The sequence below is a fragment of the Podarcis gaigeae genome (assembly GCF_964106915.1).
Source record: "Podarcis gaigeae genome assembly, chromosome: 14".
NCBI classification, from domain to species: domain Eukaryota; kingdom Metazoa; phylum Chordata; class Lepidosauria; order Squamata; family Lacertidae; genus Podarcis; species Podarcis gaigeae.
The window spans coordinates 45748341-45765580 of NC_139690.1; the positions used below are offsets into that span (position 1 = coordinate 45748341).

A 17240-nucleotide genomic window follows, 5' to 3' on the forward strand; every position below is an offset into this window, starting at 1 on the left:
GGTAACGTTCGCCTAGTGTAAATTCCTTTGGGACTCAAGCTGGCGCAGATGGGCAGGCAAGTGTTTCAAATGAGGCCAGGAGGCCTGTGCATGTAATTTACCTTGCAGAGCAAGATTCGGAGGGTTCCATCTCTTAAGGGGGTCCCCCAATTCAATATAACTGGGCACACTTGATCATGCGGCAAGGCCCAAAATGTCACAGCCACAGATTATGTGGATGACAAATTTATTTATTGCGTTTAACCCCTGCTCGAAACACACTTTAAAGTCATTCATCATTCAGATCCGTTCACTATAGGATGGGGAAAAGGAACAAAATCCTAGTTGCACCAGAGAAGAGAATCTTAAAGAATACTTGGAAGATGGAGCAAATTTATTTTCTGCTTCTCCGAAGGCAGGTGCCAAACAAGAAAGGAGATTCTGACTAAACTTTAGGAAGTCATTTCTGATGGCAAGAGCTGTTTGACCGTAAAATGGACTACCTCGGAAGGGTGTGGACCTTTGGGGGGACTAGATGACCCTTGGGGTCTCTCCCCACTCTACAATTCTATGGACAGAGTGCGGTGGGGGAAGAGTTGTTAAAGCTGACCTTAAAGTTGCATGGAGTTTCAGCTGAGGTAGAGGCATTTACAGATGTTTCTTTCTGCTGAACACCTAAGGGAATTTGAGAGAAGTGAAAATTTTAAAACGCTTGAACTCGTCTGACAAAAGATCATGGCTTCCCTCTGCAGGAGCTGTTGCAAGCATATAAGGAAAACCTGTTGCCCACTCAAAATGTGTCCAAGAATCGACAGACGCAGCGGTGGAGAAAAAGAAGGCAAAGTTTATTGCTGAGCAATAAAGACCCAGTGGAATACTTTCCAGAGCCTGGGTATCCAAGCCCCTTGGGCTTTGGGTTTATATACCTGATTACAAACAGCGTTAGGCATTACATATTGCAGCAAAATCAAGCCAATGAGCGGGGCAAAGCCCTTCCTATGCCCATGTAAAGAATAGTTCTGCTTTTCCAATATTGTGCATCATGATGCCCTTTACCCTAATTTTCAGCTATAAAGAGGGGAAAAAAACCTATTTGACCGTTGAAGCTTGAGTAACCCCGCCATCTTTTATTGGCTAGAACATTGCATTCTGTGGCCGACTTCTCTTTCCCGTTTCCTCCATCTCACCCTCCATCTCGTGAGCATGAGAAACAGTCTGGGGAAGGTTCCCTATAGGAAATGCCAACACATCAGAATTATTGTTTCCTTCTAGTACAATAGCAGGGCAGAGAGAAATAGGGCATTGGATTCCTGAGATTTAGGCACTTCTAGCTCACTGGAAGGACAGATTGTGAAGCTGAGGCTCCAGTACTTTGGCCACCTCATGAGAAGAGAAGACTCCCTGGAGAAGACCCTGATGTTGGGAAAGATGGAGGGCACAAGGAGAAGGGGACGGCAGAGGACGAGATGGTTGGATAGTGTTTTCGAGGTTACCAGCATGAGTTTGACCAAACTGCGGGAGGCAGTGGAGGACAGAGGTGCCTGGCGTTCTCTGGTCCATGGGGTCACGAAGAGTCGGACACGACTAAACGACTAAACAACAACAACAACAAAGCCCTACTGAAGCCTTAGTGATTTAAGCATCATTAGGATACATGGATATATAAAAATCATCATGAGGATATATGGTTATATAGAAATCATAAAAGGAGAATTCTTCCAGGTGGTCTTGCCACAGAGCCTTCACCAATCTGCTAAACTGGATGTGGAATGGGCAATCAGATTTGCAACAATGGAAGAGTGCACCATCCGGGATAAAGTCAAACCATTGAAGAGCTACAGTGCCTGCTTTGTCTGTAGAGACCAATATAGGAGAAACGTGCTTTACTGCTGGTGGGGCAGATGAAGGCATCTGGTTTTGCAGATGTACCATGACGTGTCTTCTTTCTGAGCTCAATCACGTATTGCCAAACTCTGGCATCAAATTATGTCCAAATGAATCTGCAATTTTGCCCAGAAGCTGCCCGCCAAGTTTGATAGCCAAGCTGAGTCAAAGGATTAATGTGGTTGACGAGGCAATCAATGGGACTTACACTCTTACAAGTACCATGCATCTCTACAATTCTATGAAAGAGTATTATTCTGCCTCTCGAACCATGCTAATTATCCTTTGCAGATGGTGTGCATATATAACACATAACCTAATAATCAGCTGCGAAACAAGACTCACACTGTTGAAAAGTTTTTTAAAATAGGGGAAAGGAGAATTTAGCTTCATGTACCTGTAGGATTCACTGTTCCCACGTCTGAGCTTTTTTTCCCCCAAGAAAGGCATATAATGTCTTCAGAGCTGATTAAAAAAAAAGAATGCAAAATAGATTGTGCAGAAATGTAAAAGAACCCAGCCCCACCACTTAAGGCAACAAAGTCTTACTTGTGAAATGAATAATGGGGGAAGTAGGCGTTATAGCACGTGTGTTGCTAAATGCAGAGAACAGGAATGTAAGCCTGCTTTTCACGGACCAATACTTGCACTTCCCAAGCATGCAGCAAATGAACAAGGCCAGCTGCCATGCTGATGGGGAGACTTACCTTTCTGTGTTTTTAGGGATAGTTTTGTTAAGATTGGATGGCTTCTCTTTTGACAGTGCTGGCATGCTGTTTGCATTGCCATGTTGAGGGCTGGGGCAATTTATTTCAATTTGCAAAGGTGGTCTTGTAGGGAGGGCCTGGGAAGGAAAGAGAAAGAAAAAAAACTTGTACACTGTGCTATTCCACATATTCCAGTATGACTAATCAGGCTCCTTCATAAAGGAAGCATCTTCTTCTAGCTGGTATTAAAGCCAGTGTAACTGTTGTGTTCTCTCACATGCTGACTAAAGTTTATTTCTGTTCCCCATCAGTAAGCATCTGGGTCCCACTGTCAAGAAGTTTTTCCTGATGCTCACCTGAAACTTTTGACTTAAACCCATTAGATCATGGGTCCCCACAGACCACTGCTTCATTCATGCCTGTGAAGAACATCGGGAACTGCAGCTGTGAAAGCCGACACAGGAGCTGCTCTCCACTGTTCTTAAAACCCGGCTGTCTTAAGATGGAAAGATAAAGCCTTACCCCACCACAAAAAATAAATAAAGGCTTTGTTGTTGTCATCTGCTGCACTGCTAGTTTCCCTAGAAGGCAACTCAAACCCTTCACATTTTAAAATTCCAACCTCCCTGCAGTGGCCTGCCAGGCACTCTGTTAGGAAGTGAAGCCAGAACTTCTTTTTCAAGGCGCAGAATCCATTGCAGATTCCCTTCTGCACACCTAACCAGTCATACTCAAACACATATGGTATTACAGTGCATGCATATGATTGTGTTGCACTGCAGCAGTTTCTGAGGCACTGCAGCAGTTTCTGAGCTCAAGAGAATTAAGACACTGGGAAAATGGCTTAGCAATGGTTGTTTCTGTCGATGATGGAGTGTTGTAGTATAATACAGTGGTACCTCGGGTTACATACACTTCAGGTTACATACACTTCAGGTTACAGACTCCACTAACCCAGAAATAGTGCTTCAGGTTAAGAACTTTGCTTCAGGATGAGAACAGAAATCATGCTCTGGCGGCAGCAGGAGGCCCCATTAGCTAGTGGTGCTTCAGGTTAAGAACAGTTTCAGGTTAAGAACGGACCTCCGGAACGAATTAAGTACTTAACCCGAGGTACCACTGTATAGTGCTGTAGCATGCTTACTTTTCTAGATGATTCTCTCTTCTGGCTTGTTATTACAGCATCAATGCGTCTGTCAAGCCTAGAGATTTTCTTCTGCAAGAGAAAGAGAAAGAAGAGCTTGCATTGGCCTGCAGAAAAACTTTAGAACAAGGGGAGCAACATTCACAGTTGCACTGAAGCAACTCTAAATATCTGGAGCTAAGGGTTTGGCTAGTAGGTTCAAGAATGTACTTCTAATATCATTTGTGTTTTTGCAATGACCAATGGCTTCTAACAAATCTGACGGAATGTCCCGAGTTGCTACTTCCCCTTCTAGTGTCTGAAAAATAATCCCACCACCAAACTGCTTGCGCCAACTGCAGGTCAATCATCCCTTCCTCTCACCCCTTTTATGGCAACCACAAAGAGACTCTGCTACCCTCTTTGCCATACAAAAAGGTTTATTTGCACTTGCCCTCTGTTCCTCCTTAGTGTTGCTTCCCTGACTTACTGCTCCCTTCTCTGCCTTACTTCTTTAACCCTCTGCTCCTGAACTCCCCACTCCTAAAACTCCCTCCCCCTTAAGTCCTCTTTGCATCCCTCAGCCACCCTGGCAGGCCAGCACCCTTTCCTGTGCCACTTTAACATGCCAAGTAGAGGGTCTCAGCTGCATGCAAGGTGTCAGACATTTGTACACCATGGGTTAAACTGACAAGTCTAACAGCAGCCAGCAGTGGGATCTCTACAACACGTGACTTATGGGCCATATTTCTATATACAGATATATAACATGCTGGCTCCAGGTTTTGCAGGGGCCCTTGGCAAAATGCTCCCTCCTCTTCTTCCTTGCTCCTGCCACTGAACACTCAGAGAAGGCAGAGGGACAGGCAGTGACAGCAGGGAGGAAAAGCAGAGCCAGGGGTCATCAAAGAACCTCTTGTCGGGATATGGGCCTTGGCAAATGCCTGATAACACCAGCTTCTGATGCCAGACTCTTAGAGACACAACAGGCTCCAGTAAAATAAAATAAAATACCTGCTTGTGCATATGTACAAGTTTGTGTCCTATAATTTTCATGTATTAAACCATGACTGACAGACAAGGCTTTTAAAATGGAACATTGCCTTACTACAATTTTAATAGCTATCGCTTCATGCTTCCGGAGGCACTGCGTGTGGTCGATTCTTTGCTTTAGAAGTTCGAGCCTGTGATCCAAGGTTTTCACTGACTTGTCCAGCTGACTTTGAATAAAGCATTTGACCTACAATGGGGGGGGGGGGACAACACATATAAGCATGCACCCTTTAAATCAAGAAATTCTTAGAAAGCGGGAAGTTTTAAAAGCTCTGACTCGACGCACAGCACCTTTTGCATGGCAGTAAGCAACAAGTCCAACACAAATAAAACTTTTTCCTGCAACACCTTCAGTTGCTCATCCCGAACCACAGCTTCACGGGCATCCCAACATGCACCGAGGTCTTGCAGGATCTCCAAACAATGACTATCATCAGTGCAAGTAATATTTTTTTTTTAATTTTACAGTATTTTTATCTACAATACTTTCTTATTTTATAGTACAGTACATCAATTATTGTTTTCATTTTATGGATCAATCTGTTTTGTATTACTTTCTATGGGAAAGTGCGCCTTGGTTTTGGAATGGATTAAGAACCAAGGTACCACTGTACATAATTCAAGGCATCTATATAGCATTCAGAATACATGCTCTCATGCCCTTATCATCTCTGCAATATTCATGGACTCTTTACCTGGCCTTCCAACTGGACACCCCATATTTGGAGTTGTTTACCTAAAACTCCCCTTATCTTATCAAGTTGTCAATCACCTTCCACTGGCTCTGGTCAGTCTCTAATTGACATGGTATCAGCCTATCAGCTCTGTTACTGGGGTCAAGGAGAGCTATGTGCCCTCTTTGCTTATTACTGATGGTCCTGCTTTGGTTAACTGAAAAGCAAAAGAATAAGAGAACAGAAATACAGAGAAAAGGATACAATGCAGAAAGGCACATTCTGAACTGGGCTACAGCACTTCCCTGTGCATTTCAGTGGGAAAGGGCCATAGTTCAGTGATAACAACTTTGCTTTGGGCAAATGAAAACACACCTCTTTACTGGAGATGTGCGTTTTCAGAACCCACCATATTCTTGTGACTGTAATGTACTTTAACTATGTGGGACTTGATGGTGAAGGGCAAGGAATAAATTCAATTAACAGTAATAGTAATAGTAATGCCTGCTAGAAATACTTGGTACCCCTGGATCAGACAGCAAAATAAAGCTTTGATTAAAGAGTTTTAGTTAAGAAATAAAAATCATTTGTTACTCATTATGAGCTTTCAGAATGGAACAGGCTAGAAACGGAGGGAATCGGCTGTATCCAGGACTAGAACTGGGCTGGCAGCAAGGCTTAAGTTTGGTGGGAGATTCCCAACCCCAATTTACACAGCAACATCACTGCCACGTGCAGCATTACCTTTGGGACTTGTCCAGCCCCAGGAGGGCTTGAAGTGAGCTATCAAAACAAAAATAGCAGTAGTTACGCAAGGCTGAAATGAACAACTCAAAACTATCAAGACATTTCAGTCCTGGCATTTTTTTAAAAATAAAAAATCAGTCCAAGAGCACGCTTAGGATGACTAGAAGAGCACAAGCCGCACACCCAGAACAGTTTTCCATTCTCAACCCTGCTTTAATTTCATTATTTCAGCACAACTGCAGTGGCTTCTCATACAAAGCAACTCACCTGTTCCAATGCAATACGTCTTTTCTCTGAGCTTTTGTCGCCAACCTTCCCGGCTTCATCGGATTTCTTGATGCATTTGGAAAAGATGCCTTCATTAGTTTCTGAAATTCTCCTTTTCCTCGGAGCCCCATCTTTGAGGAGACAGAAGGGATTCCCTAAGAAATCTGGAAAACATTGCCACTACCACTACGACATTTATATACCACTTTTCTGTCCAATGAGTACATGGTTCTCCCCCTCCCCATTTTATCCTCATAACAACACTATGTAGGTTAAGCTGAGGGACACCAACTGTCCCAGAGTGACCCAGTGAGCTTTAAAGTCTGCTATCACAGGTCCTAATCGGACAATCTAACCACTATATCACATCAGCAATGCACTGCAACAGATTTTTGTGAAGCCTAATCAGTACTGCAATAAGTTTTTCACTTTAGTTTTTGAAGAAGTAGGCAACTTTTGCAGTAAGTTATATTTTTAAAAATCCCATACAAGCCAAGAGCAAACACCTAGCCACCCCCCTGAAAGCTTTGGAGCAGAGTTATATAAGAAGGGTTCAAACTTTAAAGAAGGCTGCAGTTTTCTAGTTTCTGCAGAAATGAACGGGGCCTGAAATGGTACTGTGATCTCAGTCACGCCAACACTCTGAAGTTAAGCAACTGTGTCATTTCACTTGATTAAAATGATCTGCACAGTGTCTTCTGCAACCGCCTCAAACTAGCATCACACTCACTCTTGGAAAGAGGCAACAGGAAGGAAATTTCGCAAGTGGCCACCATTTAGCAACAAAATCTGGTCTTCTAAAGCTTAAGCAATGATTTCTTGAACTGTATTCCATGTGAATAGTGAGCATTGTGGACAGGAAGTGGTTATGGTGATACAAGGCAGCCTTCATGGTTTTCCCCACACTGATTTTTCCATAGTGCACACACCGTGATTCATAATGTATTGTCAGGTCAAAAGCTATGAAGCCAGTATCACAATATGGACTTCAAGCCGGTTTTGGATGATATATCACCCAGCCCTACATCCGTAATGAGATAAGACAGGTGTCCATTATCTGCACCTTCTGGAACAACCAAAGACATTTTTGTTCTAACGATTCTCCCAGCTGGATGAATGAGTCTCTGTTATGAGTATCATATTTTGTATTCCCCCCCCCCCCAATTTCAAATTTATCTACCGTTCTTTGTGTTTAGCTCTTTTGGTTACATTTACTCTACATTGCCCTGAGAGGATAAAGGTAAAGGTACCCCTGCCCGTACGGGCCAGTCTTGACAGACTCTAGGGTTGTGCGCTCATCTCAGTCTAGAGGCCGGGAGCCAGTGCTGTCCGCAGACACTTCCGGATCACGTGGCCAGTGTGACGAAGCTGCTCCGGCGAACCGGCACCAGAGCAGCACATGGAAACGCCGTTTACCTTCCCGCTATACAGCGGTGCCTATTTATCTACTTGCACTTAAGGGTGCTTTCGAACTGCTAGGTGGGAGGAGCTGAGACCAAACGATGGGAGCTCACCCCGCCGCGGGGATTTGAACTGCCGACCATGCGATCGGCAAGTCCTAGGCGCTGAGGTTTTACCCACAGCGCCAGCCGCTGAGAGGATACACTATCTTAATGATTGTAAAAACAATAATTTAAAAAAATGATTACCTGGCCGTACTGAAGAATTAGTATTTTTCTCAAGCAACTGGAATCTGTCGCCTTCCTGTTCCAATACTGGCATGGTTTGCTTAACAAGTGGTTCATCTTTTATTTCGGTTACCTTTTCTAAGGCAGGGATCTTGCGCATAGGAGAAGTCACTGAAAGCTCATGTTCTGATTGGCCAGAAAGCTGGGCAAGCGGCTCAGAGTTCAAGTGTACTTCCACCGGCTTATGCGATGAGGAACTGGGTTCTTTTTGAAGGTAATAATACAGTAGATCCTGTAAGGCTCCAGCATTCAGAAATTGCTCCAAATCAGAGTCTTCAGTGCAAACCTTGTAGGGAAGATCTTGGGATCCTTCACGACTACTGTTATAAATACTGATTTCAGAATTAACAACTAAATTGGTTACGGGCTCCCTTAATGTTGGACGGTGCAACAGAGTTTCTTTCGATTCTGGTTGAAGGTTAGGTTCTTTCAGAGAGTTCTGACTTAAGCCACTTGTTTCAGACCTTTTTAAGTGGACATGATTATCCACAACGGAGGTACCATTTGCCAATTTTTCTGCTGCTTGGACAGCCTTCATTTCAGAATTAACAACTAAATTGGTTACGGGCTCCCTTAATGTTGGACGGTGCAACAGAGTTTCTTTCGATTCTGGTTGAAGGTTAGGTTCTTTCAGAGAGTTCTGACTTAAGCCACTTGTTTCAGCCCTTTTTAAATGAACATGATTATACACAACGGAGGTACTATTTGCCAATTTTTCTGCTGCTTGGACAGCCTTCATTTCACGCAGCATCTTCACTTGCTTTCGGGCGCTTGGAGTCATCGTCTTTTTGGCACGCAAGGGCTTTTTGACATCCATGTTTGGATTAATTTCTTGCACCCTAAAACACAATAATTACATCTTATGAGTCGAGATCAAACATTATTTTCCTTAAGATGCTAATTAAAAGTTTGAATCAGGTAACCTACATTTAATTTAAACCTACACCAGATTTAAATGCAGTCAGTTCAGTATATCAGAGGCCTGTGTGCATACCACACACTATTATTAATCACAGAACTGTAGAGTTGCAAGCGACTCCAAGGGTCATCTAATACAACCCCTTGCAATGCAGGAATCTCGGCTAAAGCATTCATGACAAATGGCCATCCAACCTCTGCTTAAAAACCTCCAAGGAAGCAGAGTCTGCAACTTCCCAAGTCCGTTCCACTGTCAAAAAGCTGTTACTGTCAAGAAGTTCTTCCTGATGTTTAGTTGGAATCTCCTTTCTTGTAACTTGAAGCCATTATTACGGGTCCTACTCTCTGAAGAAGGACAAAACTAGCTTGCTTCAATGTTTCATTCAACAGCCTTTTTCATATATGAAGATGGCTATCATATCTCCTTCTCAAGTCTCCTCTTTTCCCGGCTAAACATACCCAAATTCCCTCAACCGTTCCTTGTAAGGCTTGCTATCCAGACCCTTGATCATCTTGGTTGCCCTTGTAAGAATTGGGTACTTTTGTGGTTTATGTGAAAAAGAAACATCCTCATTTCTCACACCATCCTCCACAAGCGTTTCAGCTCATCAATGTGCTTCTTAAAACCAAGGTGCCCATAACTGGAAACTTGCCATTACATCTCAAACCACGAGCAGCATGCCAAGAACAAATCATGGTTACCACTTATGCTTTAACTTGCCTTTTTGGACATTTATCTTGGTTGTTGTTTTTTTAAGTTTGGAGCTATTTGATGGATGTTTATACAGTGGTACCTCCGTTTCCGAACTTAATTTGTTCCAGAAGTCCGTTCTTACACCGAAAGTGTTCTTCAACTGAGGCATGCTTTCCCCAATGAGGCTTCCCACCACCGGTGCCCTTCCACCGGTCGGCTTCTGTTCATCTTCCGGGGCAAAGTTCGCTAGCCAGAACACCTACTTCCGGTCTTGCGGAGTACGTTGCCAGAATTGTTTGTTAACAGGACTGTTTTTAGACCGGGGTACCACTGTATATACAGAATTAATACTAAGTTTTGCAGGTGTTCCTTGTTGGTTCCTTGTGGGAGTCACTTGGTAGTTCACCACACCTCAGAGCATGCAGAGCCCCAGCAGGGTCTTCAGAGATATCCTTGTCCTGCAAAACAGCTTCCTCCAGAGTCCCCAGTTAAGGGGAAAGCTCCTCTCCGACGCAGCTCAAAGTAACAATTTCTTGTCGCCGACACAAGACAAATCTAAACACTACTGCCTACTATAAACAGTTCTTCTGGTCTCTGAAGTAAAGATACATATGTACAGAGATCTACTAACACCATCACCATGCTAGCTAACGCTGCTATGCAAAATCCCGACATGCAAACAGGACATCATGAAAGCAGTGCCCTTGAAATTATTAGATCTATCTCTATTTTTCCTGAAACAATGGGAGGATGAACGACTCAGCAAGTCATACACTCAACCCTGCTGGTGTTGCTATGGTAACAGTGCACCTGGCACCTTATCTCTGAACATCCAGATTTTTCGGGGGGGGGGGTGCTCCTCAGGACACAAGCCCAAGCACTGTGTAATTTAACCCACTGTTTGCATTACACCAACATTCCTATTATGCCTCTTTAATAGAAATCCCCTGAAGGTAGCCTTTTGGCTGAAACACATTAGTCTGCTAAGAAAAACTAAGTCACAATTAAGTTACCAGCATCTTGAGAAGTGGACTCCCTTATTTGGCAATTCGTTTGGTGGCTGTTTCCTTCTGTGTTTCATATGTTTATATTGACTTCAGCTTGTGGGTTGAACAGACCAAGTAATTGGGAATGGGAATTCAGACCACACGAAAGAGAATTGATACAACTCTACAAGAAGGCATCTGGAGAGGGCACATATCCCTCTCTGCCCATAAATCCACTTTGCCAACAATTCCCCAACTGAGTGCCTGTCCGATGTTGTTGAATTACAATTCCCACCGTGCTCTTAGTCAATGCTTGGGCTAATTTCTTGTCAAAGGCAAGGGGGTTCTTTTTCTTCGGGGTTCAAAAGCAAACGCAAGACACACAAGTGGTGAGAAAGTCTAAGGTTTATTAAACAGCAGGCAACCTATGCAGAAGTACAACATCATACCCAGAGAACAGATGGCACCCGCTTCGATTCAGCTTCCAGGAGCTCCAGAGACAACAGCCAAGAGAAAGACCCCAGTCTAGCCAATCCAACAGCATTGCTGTTCCTGGTTTGTGTTGAGGCTCAAATTCTGGGTCAAATTCTAGAGGTTTATATGCATTAGGTGCAATTGCAAAATCCAATTGCCAAATTAATCACACCAGACATTAAGATCCCATGGTTTGGGCTGCATGCCTAAAATGCATTTAATCCTAGAGTCCTCCCAATATATTACAGCAGCGTTATCTCTAAACAAGGGAGGCCCATGCCTCTGGCATGCAAGCTCGGCAGCTATGAGAGGCTTCCGTTAAGAATTCAGGTCGGGCAAATATAAGCAACTATCAGGCCTGAGACAGAAAGAGGGGTTGTCTGTTTTTCTAACAGCCTTCATTTAACAGTGATATGAAGGATTAATAGCGCCAGGCCAACTACACTTCGAGTTACAATCCATCTTCCGGTATGCTGATGGAAGTCCCAAAACATGTAGGACACTAGGCTGCGCAACCCCACCTTGTACACTCTCCTAGAGGCCTTCACCATTAAGTAAACAAACAAACAAACAAACAAACAAACAAACAACAAATTATAAATGTTCACCACAACCAGGATAATTCTCAAACAATTCTGGCTCTCTGGTGGTGGCTGCCATTCAAATCTTTATTTCTCCACACTGCTATATCATAAAATATAAAGGTAGCACACAATGTAAAAACATACTACCCCATGTTAAAAAATAAAACTACAGATAACCATTAAAGTGATCGGCAAATAAAAAATCAGAATAGCAGCAAGAGCCTGTTGACATCAAAAGGTCTTTAAGAGATGCCTGAAAGTCAACAGCTAGGATGCTTACTAAGTCTCTGGTGGAACAGCATTCCACAGCACGGAACCAGCAAAACTAAATTTATTTACCTGCTTAACTTATAAGAGTAGAATCATAGAATCAGAGTTGGAAGAGACCACAAGGGCCATCAAGTCCAACCCCCTGCCAAGCAGGAAACACCATCAGAGCACTCCTGACATATGGTTGTCAAGCCTCTGCTTAAAGACCTCCAAAGAAGGAGACTCCACCACACTCCTTGGCAGCAAATTCCACTGTCAAACAGCTCTTACTGTCAGGAAGTTCTTCCTAATGTTTAGGTGGAATCTTCTTTATTGTAGTTTGGATCCATTGCTCCGTGTCCGCTTCTCTGGAGCAGCAGAAAACAACCTTTCTTCCTCCTCTATGTGACATCCTTTTATATATTTGAACATGGCTATCTTATCACCCCTTAACCTCCTCTTCTCCAGGCTAAACATGCCCAGCTCCCTTAGCCGTTCCTCATAAGGCATCGTTTCCAGGCCTTTGACCATTTTGGTTGCCCTCCTCTGGACACGTTCCAGTTTGTCAGTGTCCTTCTTGAACTGTGGTGCCCAGAACTGGACACAGTACTCCAGGTGAGGTCTGACCAGAGCAGAATACAGTGGCACTATTACTTCCCCATAGCAGTACTCCTCTAGGAAGCCAGTGGGGTGCAGTGATTCGAGTGTGGAACTAGGAACTGGGAGATGAGGGTTCAAATCCCCACTTGTGATATATAAAAATATCGGTCCCAATGCCCACTTAGTCGAAAGATAAATGCTGCCACCACCCAGACTTATAGACCAGTAGAGGTACAATTTCAAAACTTTAGCAACCAGGGCTTCCCAGGAGCTGGAATGTGCCTTAGTACTTATGCTGCTTGCAAATCCCTAATAAAAATAAATAAAAAGAAGTTTCTATACCAGAAGCTTGGCAATCTAGAACACTGAATTTAGGATCCCAGTCTTTTCCCATGAATTCACAGATTTTTACAGCAAGAGACAACTATTGGGGAACAGCCACGTAGATCCTGTAATCCAGTGGTTCCCAAACTTCTAGAGGCCTTTGACTCCTTAATTTATAAACTCAACCCCCCCCCAGTGCCCCTTAACCTACCCTATAATGACCGCTCCCCGCTTAAAACGGGGGGCGCCCTTTGCGTGGATGCGTGCAGCCCTAGATCTGGAGCGGCTCCAACAGCATAGGCTTGGCTTTGCCTTCCCTCAGGTGGGATACCTGGAGGTCTCCGCCTACCTCAGTCAGTTGTCCAATCCCACCTGGGGGAAGCATTGCCAAGGAGACCAGGCCAGGTAGGGGAGGGATTACCTGCCCACACAATAGAGGGAGGATCTTACCTGGGAATCCTCTCTTGGCTCCAGAGCTTTTCCCACCCTACCCACCCTCAGTTAAAGTCTCATTTTGCAGGTTAACTTTTCTTCACAGGTTTTGCAGGTTAACTTTTCTTCACAGGTATGTGGGCGCTGCTACGTTAAGGTCGCTGTTAAAGGGCCGGAAAGGAATTTCCCTGCATTGCGAGGTTTCGCCTTTCCCGTAGCAAAACGGCACAACTTTGGCGGTATCAGGCCTTGGGCGGAATCCTTTTGTCCATCTTCCTCTTTGCGGCGGCGATACCAGGGTTCCCCGTGAAAGGGGTTTTCTGAAGGGAGGCTTTGACCGTACGCCGAAAGGCCGTCATTGCTCTCCCCTGCAGCGGTGGCGTTACGGGGGCGGCTATCTCTGCTTGAACATATGTTCTCCAGAGCCGGCCCATCCCCCCCACACATACTGGATAACCCTGATGCTCCCTAGGTCCCCGGCTGGGGACTGGGGAGGGAGAACGCCCAATGCCTGAGCCAAGGTCTACCCACACTTGAAATTTAATAAAGTTGTGGCCAATTTAATCCCATAGCACGTTGTCTTGAGTCGTTATTCCACATGACGTGGGGACCGCGCGGGATCTAGGGACTCTGCCTGTCCACGCAAAAAGGATTACAGTGGCACCTTGGTTCCCAAATGCCAAAAACCCGGACATAAGTGTTCCGGCTTTTGAACGTTTTTTGGAAGCTGAACATCCGATGTGGTTGTTGGCTATTGTTTCTGGGGCGCCTGCACCAATCAGAAGCTGCGCCTTGATTTTTGAACATTTTGGAAGTCAAACGGACTTCCGGAAGGGATTAGGTTTGGCACTTTTGTTTTTGCTATTTATTTTGCATTTTTGTTTTTGATGCTTTTTCAGTCAATTTGTTTTTGTAACTGTGTGGAACCCAGTTCAGCTACTGACTGATTGTGACTGTGGAAATGGATAAAAGCACCCCATCCAAACAATGACTATCATCAGTGCAAGTAAGATTATTATTTTTTAATCATCTACAATACTGTCTTATTTATTTTATAGTACAGTACATCGAATATTGCCTTCATTTTATGGATCAGTGGTCTCATTAGATAGTAAAATTCATGTTAAATTGTTGTTTTAGGGGTTGTTTTTAAAAGTCTGGAACGGATTAATCCATTTTACCTGTCTGAAGAAGTGTGCGTGCACATGAAAGCTTATACCCAGAACATACTTAGTTGGTGGTACTGGACAATTTTTTCAGCTTTTCAGAGTCATTTACACCTACCTAGGTCATACCGTGGGGGGGGGGGGGGCGCATCACCTACTTTGTGAACCACTGCTCTACTCCAATGCACAGTAGAATTTCCACAAAATAGGACAAATTAGAAGTTTTAAACATTGGAATTACAGAACCACCACACAATAAAATAATAATCAAGACTTCACTAGTTAAACTTACCATGCACTTCTTTTACCAATGCTGCCAGTGCCTGCTCCCCGAGAGACGGGCTTGGCACGTCCCAATTTAGTGACCAGGCAACAGGCCAACAAATTGCAAGGTGAAATATGTTCTATATCATGTCGAAAAGGGGACAGCCCATCTTTATTCCCCCACTAATCCAAAAGCGGGGGGGGGGGGGATGCGCTCATGACTCTTCTAGAACTACTCAGGAGATGATAGCTGGAAGCAAGCCCAGCTGCAAGTTATCACCAATTAAGAATGGGTGTGACCTTGAGAACTTCACAGGGCTATTAAAACCCAAGCAGCTGAGAATAATTTTATGAGACACCAAATTCCTTTGGGCCCTAGATTTTCCCAAAACCAGTATTTGCTTCCTCATGCTCCCCCAAACTACTCCCAAGAAGAAAAGGCCCAATTAGAAACGTAACCCTACCAATTTCAATTACAGTGGTACCTCAGGTTAAGTACTTAATTTGTTCCGGAGGTCCGTTCTTAACCTGAAACTGTTCTTAACCTGAAGCACCACTTTAGCTAATGGGGCCTCCTGCTGCTGCCGCGCCGCCAGAGCACGATTTCTGTTCTCATCCTGAAGCAAAGTTCTTAACCTGAAGCACTATATCTGGTTAGCGGAGTCTGTAACCTGAAGCGTATGTAACCTGAGGTGTTGGGTTGAAATAATGACAGACAAGTGGTGAGCGCAGTGGTGTAGCGTGGGGGGTGCAGGGGGGGCCAGCCGCACCGGGCGCAACATCTGGGGGTTAGGGTTAGGGGGCGCAAATCCATGGGTTAGGGGGCGCAAATCCACGGGTTAGGGGGTGCAAATTACTTGCCTTGCCCCGGGTGCTGACAACCCACGCTACGCCACTGGGTGAGCGTCATATGGGAGGCATCTCTCGAGCATGTCTCGAGGGGTCTCTTTTATTGAATATTACAGCATTGCCACATATGTGCTTATTGCTGATTGGTTAACACAAGTACAAAGCAAAGGTTGCATATAGGCATTAATCACCAATAGATTAAAGGCTGGGAAAGGGAGCACAGAACTAGACAGGCATGAAAACCTCCTTATTAAACTTTTACTAGTGATTGATATAGCATTGATCCATAGATGTGGTCAACTATGCATTAAGAACAGAAGCGAAGCTTAGAAGCAAGACTTCCCATCAGGCCACAATCATGTGCAGAAGCAAGGCTTTCCTGCACTGAGGTACCACAGTACAGGACTTACTTGACTAAATCCTGATAGTCTGCACCTGTGCTGCAATTGTTTTAAAGGCATTTGTGTTGTTTTATCACTTGTTGCTTGCCACTCCAGGCTCCTTCGGGAGGACACATATTAGTAAATTAACTACACCAATTCACTATCCTAGCATCTGTAGTTTATACAATATATTTGAGGAACGTGATAAAACAATACAGGCACCTGTGTGTGTTGCAAATGTGTGAATAAAAGTGAGTATCTCCCTATAAAACCAAAGCAAAGTCCAGGTTGTTAAATGGTACTTGAAACTGGGGTAACTTGACCCCCACAGGTCATCTGGTATTCATATTCCCAATACCTGTTCCAGATCTCTCCCACCTGCAATACACATCCTTTAATAGCTCTCTCCAGGTTCTGCGAGCTACATCAATCTCATTCAATTCCAACTTGGTCTCTATGGTGCTAAAAATAAGTGATAATTACGTGTGTGTTTTTTAATAAATGTCAATGTGAATTCTCTCAAATAACATCTTGGCCAATAAGAAATAATCTGAATTTATGCCTTTTTGCTCTAGCAAAATATCCTAATAATAATATCATTCTTTTCTTCCAAACACAGGCATCTCATTATCACCTCCTGTAAATAAACTGATGTAGTATACGCAGAAGCTACCAGGCCTTACTTTTGTAATTAATGGTATGATTTGAATGGACCTAAAATGGCTGAAGACCACCACCACAAAATGGATGCTGTTGATGAACTAATAATGAACTGTGTTGATCAAAGAGCTAATGGAATGGAATGGAATGTGCATGTTCTGGCCAAGTGAACGGTACATGCAAGGAAGCATAGACTGGCTATACTACACTATCTACAAACAATGAGTGTTGTGATGCGATCACCCATAGGATATAAATGGAATAAACCAGGCACGTCCAACAGGTATATCACTGGATGCCTGTAGATGATCACTGGCTCCCACCAAAGAAGCTCAACAGCTTTTGCTCCTCCCAAAAAAAAAAAAAAAAAGCTCAACAACTTTGATCTGAACCCCCCAGATGATCACTGCCAATTTTATTGCAGAGTCCCCTGCAATAAACAAACACTAAATGTAATGCATGCAGTATAAACAGGAACATCGTCACCTATTTACCTACGCATTATCTGAACGGATCGACAATCAGTTGAGTTTTA

The 17240-nt window shown here is 43.9% G+C and overlaps 2 protein-coding genes across 9 annotated transcripts in view; one reads left to right on the forward strand and one right to left on the reverse strand.

The window, feature by feature from the left end:
• LOC310831093 (myosin-11) overlaps positions 1–17240 on the forward strand; it is a 1553087-nt gene that overhangs the window by 584074 nt on the left and 951773 nt on the right. The gene's annotated exons all lie outside the window — the stretch shown is intronic.
• Positions 1–17240, reverse strand: part of ATF7IP2 (activating transcription factor 7 interacting protein 2) — a 32966-nt gene that overhangs the window by 8633 nt on the left and 7093 nt on the right. For 4 of the 8 annotated variants that reach the window (XM_083711526.1, XM_083711524.1, XM_083711528.1 and 1 more), the window contains exons 2-8: positions 8084–8961; positions 6435–6589; positions 4802–4933; positions 3715–3786; positions 2571–2707; positions 2261–2328; positions 590–654 (exon numbers count right to left, since the gene is read on the reverse strand). In XM_083711526.1, coding sequence (XP_083567652.1) covers positions 590–654; positions 2261–2328; positions 2571–2707; positions 3715–3786; positions 4802–4933; positions 6435–6589; positions 8084–8961 — 1507 coding nt within the window. The remainder of the gene's footprint in view (positions 1–589; positions 655–2260; positions 2329–2570; positions 2708–3714; positions 3787–4801; positions 4934–6434; positions 6590–8083; positions 8962–17240) is intronic. The other 4 variants (XM_083711529.1, XM_083711525.1, XM_083711531.1 and 1 more) reach the window with 1 other exon arrangement.